Source organism: Lampetra planeri, chromosome 7 (genome assembly GCF_965212315.1).
Source record: "Lampetra planeri chromosome 7, kcLamPlan1.2.h2, whole genome shotgun sequence".
NCBI classification, from domain to species: domain Eukaryota; kingdom Metazoa; phylum Chordata; class Hyperoartia; order Petromyzontiformes; family Petromyzontidae; genus Lampetra; species Lampetra planeri.
The window spans coordinates 8143690-8164847 of record NC_136113.1 but is presented as its reverse complement, the minus strand read 5'-3'; the positions used below and the strand labels follow the sequence as shown (position 1 = coordinate 8164847).

Sequence of the window (21158 nt, the reverse complement as noted above, 5' to 3'; positions counted from 1 at the left end):
AAGTGCCGAAGGCTCGCTGACAGGAGGTCATGGGACAGACTCGTGTGTTATGGGTTTACTGCTTGAGATAACTGGCAAATACACCAACTACTGTGCCAACGAATGTGTTTTTAGCTGCCCGGCGCTCCACCCGTTGTTGTGAGGATTGCTACTCTGTCCTCATAACAACAAGTGCAGCGCCATTTCAATCATGGGGTATGTATAGTCATATAATCCCTATAACCAACACGATATGGGAAAGTCTTCATCGACATGTAAATTATTTTTACTGTTATTATTTTCTCCAGCACTCTACATGGTATTATGTACTTTATCATCGAAGGAATGTATGCACAACACACTCTTGAATTGATGCTGAGTATGACTTCATGGCTTGAGATGGTCAAAGCTCTATATAGGGAAAATTATACAAAGGCAATAATAACGCTTTTATTCACAGAACGTGTTAAATGTGTCCACCATTGTTCCTGATACACAACTCTAGACGAGATATCCAGTCAGCAAGCACATGGTAAATGGTATCAGGGGTAGCGGTGTTACGTACGTCAATAATGCACTGCCGCAAATGTTCAACACTCTGAATTGTATCCGTGTTTACCAGCGCCTTCAAGTGACCCCAGCGATAAAAATTCAGTGGTCATTCCACAGGCCCTCGACGTCCTATCCAATGATTCCAGACTTATGGGACACCCTGTGCAGCACACTTTCTCACGTCCATGCAAAGAAATCAGCATTTGATATCGTGATTATTAAGATTAGTAATACTAGGTTAAATCTTCAGCACACATCTCGTTGGAGTCGGTCGTGGTTCAGGAAAGGTCGCTTGTGAAAATAGATTTCCTATAAAAGCATTCTTGTTATTTATACAGATAACATCCTTTGTTTATGTAATGCATTTCAGTTGTTGTTCTCAAAGCAAAAGAAAAATATAAATCGTTGCAATAAGTTTCACTTTCAACACACTGCAGCAATGGAATGGTATTAATTCCTTACAACATTTTGAAGCTCTACCCCTAAGTACTAGATTGCTTGTGAATCCTTTTTTACTTCAAGTGGAATGACACTGGCCTCCTCATTGCAATTCAGCCATTGATCTACTGTGAAACTGTCCCTGTTGTGGTCAGTGACATTGATTTCTGGCTTAGAGGCCCAGTGCCGCAGTTTGTGGCTTAACATCTGGTGAGAAGCAGAATGTTAGCACCATCACCCCTGACTCCCAAAGCTCAGCTTCATCATCGATTCTCTCACGCACATTCATTATTCCATGTTGCTAACTCCATTGCTCTGCATTTCATTGAGCACACGGTTGCATAGTTTCCTTTTGGAAGAATTTTTATCAGCCCTGAAAATATAATTACATGTAGTGGTGCAAGTTGTATTCATAATTGATTTTTTTGTCATTTTGTATTTATAATACAGAAGTCAAAATAAACTGCGAACTTTAAATTCCATAAAATATAACGTGTTGTTTTTTTACAGATTTTCACACCATAAATGTAGGTGCAATGAGTCGCAAAAGGATCTAATATAAAATTGTTAGGTTTTATTATTGTGCAATACATGATAAAATGGATGCTAGCCGCAATATTGATTTATTTCCTCTTCACTGCTAATTCAAATCCACATGGCATTGTATGAGTTTGTACGTTTTATACTAACCAGTGAGAAAACTAACAAAGATAATATCTACAGAAATGCGCGTACCAGGCAATAAATAGAATGTTTATCATTTTTTCTCCATTAATTGTGAATTGCAGTATATTGCTGCACCTCCTCTGGTACATAAGCCAGCGCTGCTCTTACAGAAGTAACATAATCACATCACACGGCTGCAATTTACTTGCAGTATGGTGATGCCTTTGCCCTGCAGCAGACAACAAGAAAATGGTGGAAATAAAACTCGTGTCGCCCGTGTTTCACAAAACAAGATGCAGCATGCCTTTTGGGTTGACCTGCAGCAATACGAGTTCCTAGGTGTCGCCAATGCATGAAATGAATCATGTGAGAACTACAGTGGTAATTGACACGGTCTTGGATGATATAAATCTGCAGTACGTAGTGCTTCGACCTTTTTCAAGAATAAGGAAAGCTTGATATTCATCTATATTTTATGCTTATATTATGTGCCTTTACTTCCCCTCCCACTATCATGCTTAGCAATACAGTGCTCGTAATAGTTTCTCATTTTAGAACATTTTAAGCGAGATATAGACTGGGTTTATTTCCTCTGTGCAAATTATTATTTTGGGAGGATATTGAATGCGGTCTATTGATCATAGATGTATGTGTGACTCGTCGTGAGAATGGTAGAGATTAAATAAGAATGCATTTTGTAATTTGAACAAATAGGAATGATAAAATATACATTCCAAAAGTGAAATGTAAAAATATTCATTTCTCTTGAAAACCGACGTCTTGCTAATAATTGAAAATAATTTTTGGAGGAAATGAAACATTGATTCGAGCAAAACTCTTTTTAAAATGTTTGTTATGTTGTTTTTGTTATGCATGCAGTCATCTTTGTAAATATTAAAACGACGAACATGCGATTTGCATGGGTTTAGATACGTTATTTGTAAATGCATGTTAAACAACTAATTAATTAGCCCGACATAATGCCTTAAGCGCGTTTTGTCTGTAATGTAGATAATCCATTGCTATAATTTGACTAAATACGGTACTTATTTGGCTTCATGTTCTTACACACAAACAACACACTCTAAATCCATTCGTGTATTTGTATTAAAATAGCCATCAAGAAACCATATACTGTTTTTTTTTTACCTTACAGAAGTAAACTATGCAAAAATGTTGTACTAAAACCCACAATATATATTTGAGTCGTCATTAAATGTAATTATAATGGCGACGAAATAACTAAATGCATTTTTATATTGCAGATACATCCATAGCGCAATCCATTCCATGATCAAATATTTTTTATGTAATATTTTAAATATATAAAGCTCAGGACACATTACTTTTTAGATGTTATTTTCCAAACCCGAAGACTGATTCAGTGAATATGTTATTCACGGCGTGTGTATTTACGAGCTTTGATTAAGTGCGACCAGTTCTGATAAAGAAGACAGGAGCTTCTCATTATACACGTGCTTTGTTGAGGCAGTAATGGGTGTTTCATATCAGGAACAGAAGACCATTTGTATCCGGTGGTTAAACTGCACAGCTCCTTTCAGGTTAACATTTACATTGTTGCCGCAAGAATGTAATAATGTAGGATATGCTGTGACGAACAATTATTTGTGTTATGAATACAGAATTTGCACTTTTTCGTGACTGTTTTGACAAATTGCTGCACTTTTTAAAAATGACGTTTTCTTTCTCATTACGGTGATTTTCGTTTACAGAACCTTGAAACACATGCCGGTTCCAAGTACTTATGACATATTCAGCAGGGTGTAATTGTGGGGCATTGGCTATCACAGCGCTTTAAATCTGGTGCCCTTAGTTTGATTTCTAGACACGGTTATAATCAGTGGTGAGCGCTGGGTACCCCCACTACGCCAACCCGTACTGACCAGCATGGTGAAATATGGTCACAACCCACCATGACTGATATCGTGAGGAGAGGCCTTCATCCTGCAGTGAATTGACAGAGGGATTTCAATTGTTATTGTCGGTCAAATATTGTGAGGAAATGTGTTTACCTCGTGCATCTCTTCACTCAGTTATTAGCATGTCATTAGCAGGTTACATGAATGCTTAATTCATAAAGGTCACCCTTGGAAAATAACCAATAGTCAGTTCACAGGGCGGTCAATGGCGACACGCCACACGTTGGTTGCACAGTTATGAAATCTCTGTAATTGGAGAGATTAAAACGCTTCAAATGAATCAGATGCATAAGCTCTAATTACATGCAGTTTCACAGCTGTTTTAGCAATTACGCGAGCGGTATGATTTTGTGTATCTTTTTTAGTTATTTTTTTGCACGATCAAAATAAATTATTCTATGAAAATCACACGATATTTTTTCCCGAGTTCAAGATTTATTTAGTAAAAAAAAAATGTGCAGCATTTTTTTCCCACTGTCGACGAAAGCCGATAAATTATCGGAAAATGTTATGTCCAATTAATATCGCAACAACTATTGCATATTTAAAGTAAATGTTGCGACCATTAATTATGACAAATATCTTGCGTGCTTCGTCAAGTTAAATTTAGAGGCCTAACGTTGAGGGATAGAAACACTTAAAATCTGTATTGCTAAAACATTTGTATCGGTCCAACATTTGATCCCTATGACGCCGAGGCAATTAAATATTTTATTTCTGGGACACTATTTTTTTGCAGGGGTGTACTGAACTCCGCGACTGGGGTACCAATGAATCCGAAATCAGTGCAACTCCGAGATGTCGAAACGCAGCAAGGACGATTGCGCTGAAACCCAGAATGCGCGTACGCACCGTAGTAGTGCATCTTGCACAGCTCGTCGAGATGAGTCGATTTCCGCATCTCCGACCATCAACAGATTTAAAAATGACTGCATCATGGACATTATGCGAGAGCCATAAGGTTCATAAGACTTACAGAATTTTGAATTTCATACTTGTTTCTTATGGGTGCACCATTAGTCTGACTCAGAATCAGATACACTGACCTGACATACTATATATTAATTAGACTGTGAGCCGATTAAAATCGGATGCTAATTTGATCTTCACAGATTAATTCAACACATAGATTGTTTTGCCAGCTTGTTATGCAGTCATTAACTTCCAATCCCAATCAACAAAATCAGGATTTTATTTCACTGCTATGCATGAAAATGGATCAAAACAATCGTGAAACAATTTCAATCAGCTCTAAATTAGTCAGGTCATGATCAGATGTGATATTATAAGTTCCAATCAAATGTGAACCGTATAAACCTCAGTGTTAACTTTTCTTGTAATTAAAATTGTAATGTACAGCAGTCATTTTAGTGACTAATCTGGAAATGAAGCAATACTTGTACGTGATCACACCTTTAATATCCCGTTTTGAAAATGTCTTCAACTCCTCTTATCTAAACTTTGCTCCAAGGCGTACTGCCCTTCTGTCGAACGTGCAGAATATTCCGGTTTTAGACTTCTGATACTTGCTGACTGAGTGTATAATTACGTTGGATCACAAAAAACCTTGATAAATAAACACTTAGGTTATGTTACGTGACCTTGAGCTCATGTTTAAGCCGAACAAAGAGGCCAAAGGTGCATGTGTAAACGCTTCTCAGAATGACATGGCTGTAACATTTGGTCATTTCCAATTTTTACGTAGGCGCTGCCAAACCGGCTTAAATGTGGCTATCATTATTTTAGGCATGTGTTTAAGATACCTGACCACCGCACCAAATGTCTTCCAACCTTGGCCACCATCAGGCATTTTAAATTGTTCACTCAGTAAAAATGACAGCGCTGAGTATTACAATTGGCAACGAATGTCTAATCAATTCAAATGTTTCCAGCAATTTATTATCGCTGATATTTTTCTTCTAAATTTAAATGGCTGAAATGTCTGGGGAAGCGCTGTACTGAGAATGATTTGTTACCGTTGTATAATTCCAGATGGAGAAAATGATTTGGCTGCGAAATTGCAGACGAATAATTAATACAATTTAATCCTTTCTGATCCAATTAAAAAGTAAATTCTGCTGTCCAATTTGGTGACACATATCATTTATTTAATGGTTTACAAGCGTCAAGGTCTAATTCAGTTGGCAAATTTATAGGATGACCTCGTGATAATAAACCATGCTTATAATAGTTCCCCATTTATAATGAATGTAGCTGCAGGAAAGCATTCTCTCGTGTGGATTTCTACCTCCATACCAGCCATCGCATGACGTTAGCCACCCCGCAAATTGCAATCGTACACACTGCAAAACCATCAATCATCGTCCATTTTTACAATGTACTTTTTAGAGCACAACGTACTGCAGCGTGAATACTGTACACATGTACCTGTGTGTGATGATTTAATATAGCATTTGACAAGGAGACCTGTGGAAACACAAATGTACACATACGTGGCAATGCGTTAATGCTTTCACGTGTTCTTTCAAAGACTCAGTTCAAATTGTCATTGAACATGTTTTAGCGAACAGGGTCCTGGTGGAGTGAATTTTGTTCCAGGTTTACAAGTGGTTCGTCATAACAACCTGTACGTTTCAGGTTTATTGTTTAGGTTGACTTATTACTTCGCTCACTTTCTTCTTGGTTCACGGCGTGCTCGTTTGAGCCATACCATTAATAATGCCCTCTGGGATCACTGTGTTATAAACCAAGTCCACCGTCATTTAAATTGTATAACCTATATGCAAATTGTCCCAATGGAATAAATTATACAACTTTGAAACAATGCACCTGTTTCTTAACAGGCACATAATTTGATTGAACATTTACTAAATATGATCCATAAAAACAAATGAATATTTTGTAATGCACTTTAGGGGAAAAAAACACCAAACAACATTTTGGGTGTGATATACTTAATTATTGCAGAATCAACTGTCGCTCAAATATAAAAATTTGAGCTTACTTCTAAACTTTGAAGTTGAACAAATATTAGTTTTGTATTTTTCAAACATATTTTTGGCAGGTAAATCAATATCATTTTGGTCAGATGATAGACACGATTCATTTGAAAAACATGTGAATGATAAATATACTGTAGGTAAATATTTAATGGAGTCAACAGATCTGCATTTGAAACGCCTCTATTTTATTTGTAAGTGCAGCTATTCTGTACATACTTTCTATATTACTCGATGCAAACACAAGCACAACTTATCCGTGCAGTAATAGATTGTATCATCAACCCGTTGAACCTTTTCAAAGGCCGTTAATAACGATTGTTTTTTCTAATTATTTGATTGATTTACAATAAGACAGCCATGTGCAGTGAAACTCCACTTAAATATTAATGTGGATGCTGCACATTTGAACTCTTGGTGCTTTGTTCAAAAAGCACAAACTGTATTCTTGTCCAAACGAGCAGTGGATTGTGGGGCTTATTTTCTTCATGCATGGCCCATAGTCAGTAGTAGAACATCTACACCACTGTAATGTAAGGTATACGATTCCCACAGTTGACCACGTACAGTGTGAAAGAAGTTCAACATACATATATACATATCACTTATCAATGATGTTAGCCATGGCAGGGAACCTCGGGTCGCCGGGTTCAAAGCGCAGTGCATGAACCGCTCCACCACCGCTAAGTTATGGAATTTTCAAATAAATTAGAAAATACCCACTGTAGTATTTCTATAAAACTGGAGCTAAAAACATCAACTATTTTATTAGTTTTTAAGGATGTTTGTGATATGCATTATGCAACATTTGTAGTTGTGAGGTGAGCGGTGGAGGAGTGGTTAACTCATTGAACATGGTGCCAACAGTTTGAGTCACAGCCAATGGTTGATATCAGTGGCCAGTGACATCTCAAACCAACCGGTCTTGGGCTCCCCATCAGCCAACCCGTACTGACCAGCGTAGTGTAGCATGGTAAAACAACTACCACGATCGACACGATGTAGGGAGGTCTTTATTCAGCAGTGGATAGAAAATGACTGCTGTTTGATGACAATTCCTTTCATTTGCTCCCTTTACAAGTGATGTCCTTCACAAGTTTCTCTGCATGGGAGTAATGTAAAAACAAGCACGGCAAACGAGTTACGTTTGGAGAAAGAAAAAAACACGGCAGGTGTCGTATTTTGAATGTAATTTGTGTTCACAAAAAACAGGACACGACCAACACAACCATTAAGCACGACGGGCTCTGTGTTTGTAATTATAAACGAAACTATTTTTTGATTTTACCAGGTAAGGCCCACTGGGCTATGTAAATATTTTTCAGAAGCGACCTGGTCACAAATGATAGCTCAACAAAGTGACTTATCACGTGGCAATGTGTAGCAGCCAAAAACTATAAACGCATATTTCTAAATGTGGAGGGATCTGGAGAAAGATCCACGTGACGACGGGGAGAGAGACATACAAACTCCAAGTATACAACAGGCATCAGGGTCGGGATCGAGCCCACTACCTCCTCCATACCAGGCGAGGTAGCTCACATCTCACCACTGCGGCGCCCCAATGTGTGGGTGTGTGTGTTGTTGCTTTGCAGCTGGAACTACGTACATCTTTGGCCGTGGCGGTGGCCTCATCTCGTACACGTGGCCGCCCAACGACAGGCCGAGCACGCGCGCGGACAGGCTCGCCGTGGGCTTCAGCACGCGGACCTGGGACGCAGTGCTCGTGAGGGTGGATAGCGCCGCCACGCTCGGAGACTTCATCCAACTCCACATCGTAAGTGCTGTTCATATGTTGAACGTTTTTCGCACTGTACAGAACCTAATCGGAGGATAGATTTGATTAAGCAGGGTGATTGCTTGCCGAAGTTTAGCCATTTATAATGGAGTTGGACCAAACACTCTTTTGTAGGATCACAGAGTTTGGGCAGTGGTGTGCCTCAGTTCAATAAACTATAAATATAAGAACAATTTTTTATCTTACCAGGTAAGGCTCACTGAGCTATATAGCTCTTTTTTCATCAGCGACCTGGCCATAAATTATATCTTAAAGTGGATTACCTTGTGGAAATTGACAGCAGTCAATTACTCTTAACGCATGTTTTTAAATTGAGAGCTAAGAGAAAAATCCATGTGAGCACAGGGAGAACATGCAAACTCCAAGTTTACAGGTGTCAGGGTGGCGATCGAACCCACGACCTCCTGCATACTAGGAAAGAGAGTTAACATCTCACGGCCGTTCTGGCCACCTTTCCCACTTGTTTTGGTTTCCTCCCCACACCTCTCTGCAGAAACTGCATGTTACGAATTCTGCAGCGCTTTGTCTGTATGTCTGTTGAACTTATTCCGAACCGTATGTAGCCAACAGCACCAATCGGAGATGCAATTCGTATAAATTATGCATTTTAAAAATACAACTTTCTTTTTCATCTTTTATTAGGGTTACACATCAAATTTAAACTTAGTACTTTCTACATGCAATTTTATAGATGTGTAGTGACTGTGAATGTCACTGTGTGGTGCCGGCCTTGCGAGGCCACGGCAGATAATATGTTGTAATTATGTGCAGCCCGGCTACTGGGTGTAGTACCAGCCCTAGCGGGGCTTGGGTGAGCGCTGGTTAGCGCAGAAGCACCACGTACAGTGTGCGGTGCGGGCTCCCGGTGAGGGAGCGAGAGAAAGCGTCAGCCAGCCAGGGTTATCTTGGGGCATGATATGCTGATTGACCTGCCGACACGTGACCGGATGATATTGGAGGGGGGCTACCGGTGGACGGGGCCGCTGGGCGGTCACGTGGTATAGAGGAGCTCTCGGGAGCCTTCGGGAAAGAGCTCGAGAGATCTAGCAGGTGGGCGGGGCGAGAGGCGGAGCCAGCCCAAGCCCGGGTCGATATAACGGGGCCCCGTGAGGGGCTCTGGGGTTCTTGACTGTTGGTGAGTGAAGATCCACGTCGGGTTGAAGAAGCCTCTAGCCACGCGGTCCAGACCGGGATAGCGGGACCGTGTGTAGTTCTGCCGTAGCGTGGCTAGATGGGCGTTCAACACCCGAGTGTAGGTTACGTTATGGTGTGTGTTGAGTTGATGTAATAAATAGTGTTGTTCCCAAGACAACGTCTGCGACTCAGTTGGACTCCCCACTGCTGCTCACATACAATTATTATAGGTTGATTCTGCGGGTGCACAAAATATTAAATACGTGCCGTCTGCTTCAAAGTTGACATTAACGATACCGTGACGTTATTCGAAGAAGTGTAGGCCATGTTGTGCTGGCGTCATGATCCAAGTTTGCCAAATTTGCTAAATAACTTACAATTACTTAAATGGAAAACATGTGGTAATCGTCATCTCCTACTGTGAAAACTTGGCAAGACCCTCCTGAAAAAGAATCTTGAGACTGAGTGAAACAGTGTGTTAACATTCAGGCTATACAGTTATCCAAGGAGATGCTGCAATTAAATCAGTTTGTTGCGCAGGTGCCAGGTGGATTATTGCATTGCAGGATCATGAGAGGTGGCGACGATTTGAGGAGGCCTTCATCCAGCAGTGGATTGACTTCCGGTGATGATAATGATATTACAGATATTGTACAGAAGTGAGTGGCGTGTGCATTACAAGACTGGCGAGGGATCGTGGCAGTGGAGGGCGGCCTTCATCCAGCAGTGGATAGATCACGGCTGAGGATGATGATAATGATGATACAGTTGTTAAATGATTATTAAGTAAATTCAATCTACAGCACTTCATTGCAGCATAGGTTCCAGGAAATAATACACGTAATTTGCACATTGGGTTGCATGTGGCTGTTACTTTTAATGCTGGGTGAACAGTCTTGGGTCAAGCATATCAGGCATGCCTTGCCTCTGGCGTGTCTCGTGAGTTATCTGACAAGGCCATAGCTATCTCAAACACACATCTGCGTGCTTCCTCTCTTCTCATACATCCAAGCAAGAAAATGTGGCTGTGGGCAAAATAAGTATTGCCAGATGATTGGAAGCAAGATATGGAGAAAGTCAATATAAATCCACTGAAACATCAACGTTATAAAGTGTATATTGTTTGCATAGATGTGTTGTTTTTCTTCGTGTTTTTTTTAATTCGTGTTTGTAAAGCCAATGTATGTTAATACGCCTTATATTTCGATTTGGTTTAAAAATGTTGTGTACCAGCACTTTCATGCATTTCTTGAATTGTGCTTTTTATAAAGGAATGCATTACATATTCTTTGAGAAGTTCATAAATGGTGAGGGTTAGTTTGTATTTGTTGAGAGCTGTAGATCTTTTTGAAGATCGGCTGATTGCTCTCTGAACAGGACATTTATTTCAAAGAGCTTTCCACTCAGACTTTTTAAAAAAATTATAACACATTGGTGTAATTGTGTGGTGTTATGAAACCTCCAGCTCAATACGTTCTTAATTTATGCGAAGCATTATGCTAAATGTAACACAATTTCAAGCGTAGATTTTTTTTTGCTGAAGTGCTTTAGTTTTTTTCTTCCAGTTTTCTTGATTAAGGATCTCTTTACATTTACCAAATGGGTAAAAGTGTGTTCCGGATTCGTAATTGAAGGATGCGAGTTCAATCCGGACTTGACCAAACGAGTACCCCCCTTTTTGGGGAAGTCAACAGTGGTTGTCTTATGGAATGAATCGCTCTTGCTCATAGGAATGTGGGATTTCCACTCCTGGCTCAGGGGCTAAAAACAGGAGATGAGCACTGCCTCAACACTCATTTAAACAGGAACTCACTTTGACTTTTAAAGACACATACAAATTATTATAATTCTTTTCAACTGCTATGGGATTATGTTTTCACTTCCTTATGACTCCTGTCCCTGCACACAAGTAAGACATTGTACATCACGTGACAGGGTATAGAACTGGGCAATCTTTCAGCCACGTTTACAGCAGCAACTGTCAAGCATGCCCGATTCCTATTGGCACCTGCTAACAATTTATGGCTAGCTTGTGTGTGTGCTCAGTAAAGTCAGGCCCACAAGCAGTACAGATAATAGCTTGCAGGAAAATTCACAGCTGACTGGCAGCCGTGAATAATTTACCCTGCCTGGCTATCACCCACCATTATTTTGTGCAGTTAAAAAATGTTATATATATATAAAGACCATGCATCGGTTATTTGAGAGCATTATTCCTGCCCATTGCCACTGAAAGAGGTCTGTTTTTTGCGGGTTTCTTTTTTATAAACCTGGAATAAAAGTCCTCTGCTATAATAAAAAAAAATATTGTGACATTTAAAATCGGTGTTTTTCGAAAGCATGGGTTGTCCCATTATACAGGATGAAGCAAGTAAAAATGCATTGCTTTGGTATCCTGATATACTGCCTCATTTTGAGTCATTATGAAGGTGATTGTTTTAGCAAACTGAATTAAGAGCATGGTTAGGTATTCTACAGCGAAGTCACATGTGCCATGCTAAATTAGGCCTATTAAGCTGCTTACTTAGCAAAGACCATGGAGCTTTGAAGGCAGATGTGCTAATTTAAGAGCCTCCAGCAACATACCAAACAATTGGTCCCCCTTTCCTCATTTGACCGCAAAGGTGGGAATCAGCCAGTAAAATGCCACCTTGAAATATCACCAGTACTGCATCTGCCGATCAACAAACGCGTTTTTTCATAATGTGCCGCATTATTAAATTAAGATAACCATAATTGTAATCACGTGGGCTGTTTATGACAATTAGAACAAAAACAAACATCATTGCTTTAAAACACTGGAATGATGTAAAACCAAAGAAATCAATTTTTTTATCTGATGGGACTTTGATAAAACCACCAGGAGACTGCCTATACCCTTAATGAAGCTCATTAGATGCATATTTTAGGCTCATCTCCAGGGCTTGCTGGCCTAGAAGCAGGCTATATAAGGATCACTTTTCCCCATGGAATAGAAAATTTGGGTGAAAAAAATTACACACAATCTGACAGCTGCATTGCAGAACCAAACGGGGAGTTAAACATTAGCAGGTAGGGAGACAAACATAAAATAAATTGTTGAGGCAAACAGCAAAATGCTGGAAATGGAATTTAAATTGTATGGCTCAAATATTTGGTAGTGATGGAACGCTGCAGGCATGCTGTTAATGCAGCTCGACGGCCATTTTACAGCAAAGCGATCAGAGACGTGCTGCTTGCTGAGCTACGGCGCAGTCCGGCATGCTCACTGCTACCACTCCATTGTATCTGAAACTCTGTCTTCAATGCCTATTGCTCTTTTCAGAAGAAGCGACACGGAAGCATCACGGTCATTCCGTTTTCCACATTCACAATTGTTAATAATTTTGTAATCTACATTTTTTTCCCCATTGTTTCCAACAGTTACATTACTTTTTTAGGTGTTCATTTTGTCCCACTGAGTTTTTTTCTTTCTTAATTATTTGCCTTCATTCATTCGTTACGTGAGTAAAGGCGAAGTTATTATTATTGTCGTAAGCAGACATGAAACTTTATGTATTGAGAGTGTCCACATCAGGATTTACGATTATATTAACTAGGTAATAGTGGCATATTATTCTTGAATAAATTAAGGTCTGAGACATTATATTTCTACTATTAATAATTACTAGCATTACTCAAGCAAAAAACTATCATAATTACTTTTATTGTCATCATTATCATCAGCCATGTCTGTGTACTGCTGAATTATTTACTCGTGGTCCTATGATGCTACAATGAACTCGGGAACGTGTTCACTACCTGATGAAGCTCAATGCAATTTGAGCAAAACGTTATACGTTGATGCTGAAATCAGTCATAGAAGTCTGAAGCCACCGAGAAGATGTATTGGTAAAAATATGATGAATACGTTGGCACATATTAAAGACAATAGCTTTTTAAACGTGACAATCTTGTCAGATGCTGGAGGATTATTGACAATAATTTTGGAGTAAAACGACTGTGTGACCTCACTCAAAAACAAATATGGATCCTTGTATTGGCTGTGAAAACCCACATATGGATCTTTAGTTCTTGGAATCGAGATGGGCAATTTTTTTTAAAATGTATTCTTAATGATGATGGCGCAATGTATGTTTTACGTCTCTTGCTGTACACCACTGACCAACACAGTCCCCTTTAAGTTGAATCAACATTAGGTAATATTTCATCGCACATCTATGTGTGCTGTTATTGGACACGTTCCTACACGCAAACTTTATGGGGAGGCCACATTTTTAGGAGGTCAATGGTGAGTCGAGTAAATTGCAGTAAAATGTTACCTTTGAAGAATGTGCTACAGTTAGTCGCTTTTCAAGTGAAATGGTATCTCTGGTTTGCTTTGCAGTGATTTTATTTACAAATGCCTTTTAAGGAAATAAATAACTTTAACACAAGACATTAAAATAGAAAAAAAATATGTATTTTCAGTAGGACATATCTGTGCGTACCTTTATGTCAAAGGCTCCAACATGCAAGTCCGATCTAAAAGATTGTGGAATGCATTAAATTGCTCTTGGATTTTACCCTGCAAAACTCGGTTGAAAAAAATCAATTAGATCACATGCTAACACTGTGAAAATACAGATAGCCTCCATGGCAACCCTTACATATTAATGGTAAAATGTCAAAATCCACTGCCAGTCCTGGTGATTAACTTGCATTGATAATGGTATCAAATGGGCATAAATTGCCCTTTTCGGCTCCAAACTTATTCCAGAAATTGTTAATACACTCGTCCTCTCAGGCACCGCAGGTAATGGTTGGGCGTAGAATGACTGACAGGCAATTAATTTCCCATCGCTTATGCATAGTAAACCCTGTTGATGCTGTAAAACACATCTGTGGAGCATATTATGCGAGTGAATGTTTGCGATATTTTACTCAATCAAGAGTCCGTCATTCGATGTTTATGTTTTAACACATCGAATGACTGACAAAAACAAGAATTGCCGTGGCTTGACACAGCAAAAGCAAAACTATCTTCGTGTAATTTTGTTTTTCAACGTTAATTGGTTGGCCAACCTGAATTACTAAATACAAACTCGTAGGGAGAACCTACGTGACTTTACCGAAAGAACCAAAGAGTATGGATTCCTGCAGTCACGAAAGCTTCAAATCAAGATTACTAAATACAATATAAATTGTTTAGTTATATTTTCAAACTTGGCTGACTAGTAGCAGACTGGTAAATGTAAAAATGTAAAGTAATTTGCATTGTCTGTGATGCTTTTCAGGAACAATTTGTTAATTTTCAGGAAATGCTGGACAGGACATTTGACAAAAAAACTCTTTATCGAAACTAGGTCTATTTTTGCTCACAAACATACAATGGAGAATGAGTTAATGAAAGATAAAAGCAACATGAGTTCATTTTCACAGTTGGATAATTCTTAGATAACAATTACAGATGTAATGAAATGCAAAATGGTGGTTAGAAAATATTACAATTATAATGAGCTATATTTAAACATCCTAACATAGGCTTATACAGTATATTTACCATACAATTGTGCAATTACTTTAATCATTGCTTCATTATTATTCTTACCAAGCTAAGAAATATAGAACAATTTCATACATTCAAAACTAGATCTATTATGTTTTTGATCACATAATTCGGCCTGATAGCAGCATATAGTTTGGCACTCATTTGTGATTTATTCTGCCAAACCAAGTTGAAATAAATTACTGAACATTATAATATTGGATTAAATGAATTCCTTAACAGATAACACTTTGGCCCATAGCCCTCCCCCCACTGCTTCAAACAGCCTTCGTGATTACTGACGCTCTTATTATCCCCGTTCGGCAGTATTTTTGTCCTTTGCTGGACAGGATAATCACTTCTTATATATCACTTCCAGATTTCACTTAGGTTTGGAAGGTCTGCTATGAATTTTTTACTCCAATGAAAAATCTTCTCATTTCACCTTGTTACCAGGAGAATCCAATACTGCCTATTTGTTCCGTCTGCCGCCTTTTATTATTAAACCTTTCCATTTTATCTTTTCATTATTATTATTATTGTTCAATGGTGCGTATTTTCTGGTATGTTAAGTGGCCGTTCAGGATCTAGCTTGGTCCTCTATGGCGCAGTGATGGATGCTTTCTGGCATGTGCGAGACTGAAATATGCGGTGCTTATCGTTGCTACGAGGAGTGACGGAGCAAGGAGATGGACATATGTTTTTGTGTGGGTTTTAAGAGGTGGTGGTGGTGGAGAGGGGTTCTGGGGTGTAAATTAGATGGACTGCAAGTTATTAATGGTTTATTATTTCAACACTGGCGGAGCTCACTGCCATATCGATTCTGGTGCAAAAAAAAATCATAAATTCTTACAAATAATAAATGGAATCATAATTTTTTTTAAATCGTGTGCTTATCATCCTGATCATGGCTAACAGTTACAACTCGGCTAACTGTCTCCCACACTACCAACGCATATTTGTCATGGCAGTGCGATCCAGTGGTTATTGATTTTTCTCTTTGCCACTGATGAAACTCCACATGTAATATCCAGTGCAGGTGTAATAGTTTTGATGTCAGTAATGAAGCACCCCATCAAGAAGAAGTAATTCACAATGATTTACAAAACACAAAACAGAGTTGACATTTTACTTGCTTTAACCGTAAGCGATGTTTAACATAGTAACACAATTCATTAGAGTCATTTGAAGAAACTTAATTTAATGCCTAATATTTTTTTTAATGTTCCAGTATTGGGTTAAATTATAATTTTATTTATCTTGGTTTATTATGAAATTAATTCAATATCAGTGACTGGTAATGAATGTGAAATAAAAAAATGCTGCTTCTGTGAACACAAAATGCTTAAATAGAAATAATATGATTTTTACCATCACTGAATATATGTTAAGAAATGCATACTTATTTGTGGGTATTTTGAACAACTACTTTAACTCATAATTTATTTTAAATATATTGTTAAACTACCAATTGTTGATAATAATGGGGAAAAAGTTATTCACAAACGTGCTTTAAAGGAGGTGTTTGTGCTTATAAAAAAAAAACCGTGAGATCTTCTTTCTTTATTTTTTTGTTGCGCCATTAGAGCATCTGTTAGTTTTCCGCTTGACTTGCAATGGCAGGTAATAGGGGAGCAGGGACAGTGATGAATGCTTTATGACAGCATGCCATCATCCACAGCTAATGAGGTTTGCTGCCACGTCCTCATTGACAGCTTGGTTGGTAAACCAGGCACGGACCCCGAAAGTCTCTACGGATGATCGTCTAATCTGCAGTTTTACTTGTTTATTCCGGAATGCATTAAATAGCTACTTTTTTTCCTCCAAACCGATACATGCAACCGCAAGGTTATCATTTAAAACGGGTAAATGATCGCTTTACTAATTTTAAGTTGAATGGCAAAAATGCACATAGCATGACAGGTGTGTTATTCTAATTAAATGATTGTAATCAAGCTTGGCATTTAACAGTATACGAAGCAGATCATACCACGCGCAAGAATCATCACACGAAATAATGTAAAGTACACATTTGCATCATGCAATAGCATTTATGGTGCACATTTGATCGAAATTGTTTCTGTTAATGTCCATAATACATTAACTATTAATGTTCCACAATCATTTATATACATGCACTAATGTGTATGTATGTAAACAAACAAAACACCGTGCATGGATCAATGCTCTATGTCTGGCATGCAAAATGCTCTACAGGAATTTGCCAAAGAGTAAACATCTTATTTCAGAAGCAGAATGATGTGACGCGATGAATGTCATTGGCCATAATGATCACCTGACCTCTTCAAATTGACCCTTACAATTGCATTGCAGGAATGCTGCAAATCATTCTCCCTCACACATAATCTTTATGTTTCAGGAACATTATCTAATGTATTATTCACATTAATTAACAAGTCAGTGTGATGTTGAAAAATAGTAGCTCCAGTTCTTATGATAGTCGGTTGGTCTTTAATTGTGATTATTTAAGATATTTTTTGGAGTCATGAAATACTTAATGTTTACAGCTCCGGCTTTAAATCGTATGAAATATATATTTGTTTAATTTAAAGTTTAGAAAACCATAACACAGTTTAAATTGCATTATTAATTATGTTAAGCCCTTCATCATTACATTGCTAGATAAAGGCCTCCTTATGCCATATCAGGCATGGAGGTTTTTAAGCCATACTTCACACTGGTCAGTTTTGGTTCAGGAAGGAGGGGCCAGCACCAGTTGACATATCACTCACCACTAATATTCGAAGTAGCTGGAAATTTGACTCAAAATGCCAGGTTCCTGGGTTTCTAATGCAGTGTGCCACTGCTCCCATTCGCGTTAAAAAAACAAAACTTAAATATTTGGCTCTAATGAAAAATCAACAACATAGTAGGAGTACATCAAACACAGAAGATGTTCTTAATACGTGAATATGTTTAATATACTAAAGAAAGGAACATCGTGTTTTGAGCTAAATATGCCGGGAACATTTTTTGTGATCGCGTGTAGACAGCTGTGCATGAGCACAAATAAAAAAACTCAAGACACATGTCAAAACCAACAGTGCCTTACAAGGGAAAACAATGTAATCAAAAGACGAAGTTTACTGAAATAGCCCTTCTTCATAGGAAAGCAAAAAGTGCCACTGCTGTTCCTATGCAGAAGGATAATGGCTCTGAAACGTTATTTTTTTTATTTATACTTGGGGCAGTGTCAATGACAAATGCAAGACCACTGGATTCACAGTGCAGTGCGCTAACCACTGCATCACCGCTGCCCTCTAATTGTTTTTATTTTTCCCATTACCGTTTTTGATAGGTTAGATTGTAGCTCGTAAAGGAAGTATAACATTACCAATTAAATTTGTCCTGCAGCAAAAACTTCACAAATTGAATCCCATGAATTCAACTCCCGTTGGAGGTCAACTTAACTTCCTGGAACGCTCTTCCGATATTCGGACGCCACTGGAGCTATGCACTTTTAAATATGTATTGAAAACTAATTTCTTAGAACTGATTTTTGTGTTTAGTTTGTTGGCCTTCCCCCACACCTCTGTTTAGTATGGTTGGCGACGTATGGTGCGAAATAAGTTAAACATGATGATGGTGATGCTGCTTTATATCCCATTTGTCATGTGCAGGTAAAAAGTGAACATTTACAGTACTCGCCTATAAATACTAAAACAGAGAAATGGATTGCAGTGACATTTCCTGCTTTAGAAAGCACCAGTAGCGCTGCCATTTATTGTGGTCGAAGGCAGTGCTGGTGACTGCCCGTCATTTGCAATCAATTGAGAGTTTGAATTGGGCAGTCAATATAGAGGAGCCTGTGTTAATGTTAATTTTGAGAGGTGGTCGCCATGGGAAAAAATCCGACTTCAAAACTTGGAATGCTGTCCTCATGTAAACTCTAAGGAAATGGGTCTCAAATGGTGATGAATTCAATACAAAAGACATATTTAAGTCAAAGTACTTAAATGCATTCCCAGTACACTCAAATACTTTAAGTCTGTTGGGAAAAACACAATAAAACACGATTGTACAAAGGGGAAAATGAGAATTAGCATCTTTAAATTTGTTTGAGGGGAGATTAAAGATGTTTTGTAAGACAACGAAATGCAGTAAAATGTCATGTTTTCATATATAAGCAGTGAACACTTTATTTGTCTTTTTGGATAATTATGCTATTGGCAATCATATCACGAGACGAAGAATCTACGAGGAACTATCACAGGGCAGTGTATCACCCCGTGTGAGAGAACAGTCTGTGCAAGGAGACATCACGAAGCTACACGAGGCAGCAGCACTATTCCACACGCCCTGCTACATAGCGCAATGATTGTCGCATTACACTAAAATTTATTATAATTACCTGTTTTATTTTTCAGAGCTGGAATTTTTGCCAAAATAAGTTGAAAACCAAATTTAATCACGTGTTTATTTTTAAATCCTTTATATTAAGTTCACTTGCTTGCTTGCTTGCATGCTTACGACCGTGCAAATCTTTCGGTCGTTTTTTAACCCACTTCCCGTGATCCAATCGAGCTGACATTTTGCACACAGACTCGTTGTGCGTTACAATTAATTTTCGTGAAATTTTTTTTCCAAAATGTTACAATTTTAAGGTAAAAATATATATATTTAATTACCAATTGCTTAATGGTGGCAGGCAATCATCTTACTCATAGGTGGCAGCCATCTCAAGCCAGAGGACGAGAGGACTCTAGCCGCCACGCATATAAAGGATTTATAGTGAAAAACTTTGTTTTTACGGGTTAATTTTTTCTTTCCTCACCTGAGGACGGCTGCTTGCGTTGTGGCCGAAACGTCGTGAGAATTATTTTATATATTTTATTTTTATTATTTTATTACTTCCCTTCTACGTGACTTTACCGAAAGAACCAAGAAGATGAATCCCTGCAGTCACGAAAGCTTTAAATCGAAATTTTACACCTCCGAATAGTTTACAATTTTCAGCAGAGGGTTTTTACTTTCTTTAAAGCATTTCATGGGAGTCATATTGCCTCATTTGATGTTAGGGCTTGTGACAGTGCGTACATACTAAAATAAGTTATAACCCAGTATTTAAACATTTTTTCTGTTTTTTTTCTGAAAACATGATACAATAAAATATTATATACATGTTGTATTCATTTGCTATTTCAGAAACCTGACTGTACATCTGGTAGTTTTAAAAACCTTATATTGGTTGGTCTTAGTAAGAAGGCAGAGAAAAGTGAAAACACCCAGCTTGCTCGGGCACACATGCACAGGCTGTGCACTGCGTTTAGCAAAGTCAAACGACTGCAGAAAGAACATTGCTGTTTCAAGCACGAGTCACACTCGTTGTATGTAACACTGAATGATTTGTGCTTAAAGAGTTCATGAAACGGTATTTATCAAACCCCTTCAAAACAGCATTGTATTGATTAGATTTTTTTTATTTGTGATTGACCATTGATGTTTAAAATGTTGAATGTGTTTAAAGCACTTTAAAACAGCTATTGCCTGTGAAAAATGACTGCGATTAAGCACATTACTGTTTATAATTCAACATTTCATTGTCACCGTTTTGTTATTCTGAGTCATTGTGCTTTTGTAGATTTGTTTCACTTCGGTGGCTACAATTTTGGAAAAATGTCACGTCTTTATTATATCATTGGCATTTTTTCATAAGAGTCATTAGTCATTCATGAAATGTGCAAAATTCCAAAACGTTTGTGATTCATGGTTTTTTTTGTGCTTAAACATCAACACAATACTGGATGAGGATTTTTTTTTCACGAAGAACAACATTTAGAAAAACATGTTTATATGGCGTATGTAAATGCCTCCAAAATCATGCTTCCATGAATAACTAAAATGTTGGTTTAAATAATTAACTAATGACGGTGATAAATTACACTTTTCAATCTACTGATTGATGAAGACCTCCCCAGGTTTTGTGGAAGAGGTTCCAATGGATTTTTTTTCTGGCACCTGCCATATAAACGTGAAATTTCCATGACTATTAAAGCCACCTGTGAATGCGAGTATTGCCAAATGCGTGTTGTAGCATGAAGGTACTTTGTCTTGTGTAAGCTGCGATACCATGTCTCACGTAGACAAGCGTGCTATGCTTGTATATTCTACAACTACATGAAGTAACGTTACGGGATCTATCAACACAACTCTGGTTGGAATGT

At 38.2% G+C, this 21158-nt stretch overlaps 1 protein-coding gene across 6 annotated transcripts in view; it reads left to right on the top strand.

Moving 5' to 3' along the window:
• Nucleotides 1-21158, top strand: part of LOC144719900 (neurexin-1-like) — a 297506-nt gene that overhangs the window by 227405 nt on the left and 48943 nt on the right. For all 6 annotated transcript variants that reach the window (XM_078596215.1, XM_078596213.1, XM_078596212.1 and 3 more), the window contains one exon: nt 8131-8312. In XM_078596215.1, the coding sequence (XP_078452341.1) occupies nt 8131-8312 (182 nt within the window). The remainder of the gene's footprint in view (nt 1-8130; nt 8313-21158) is intronic.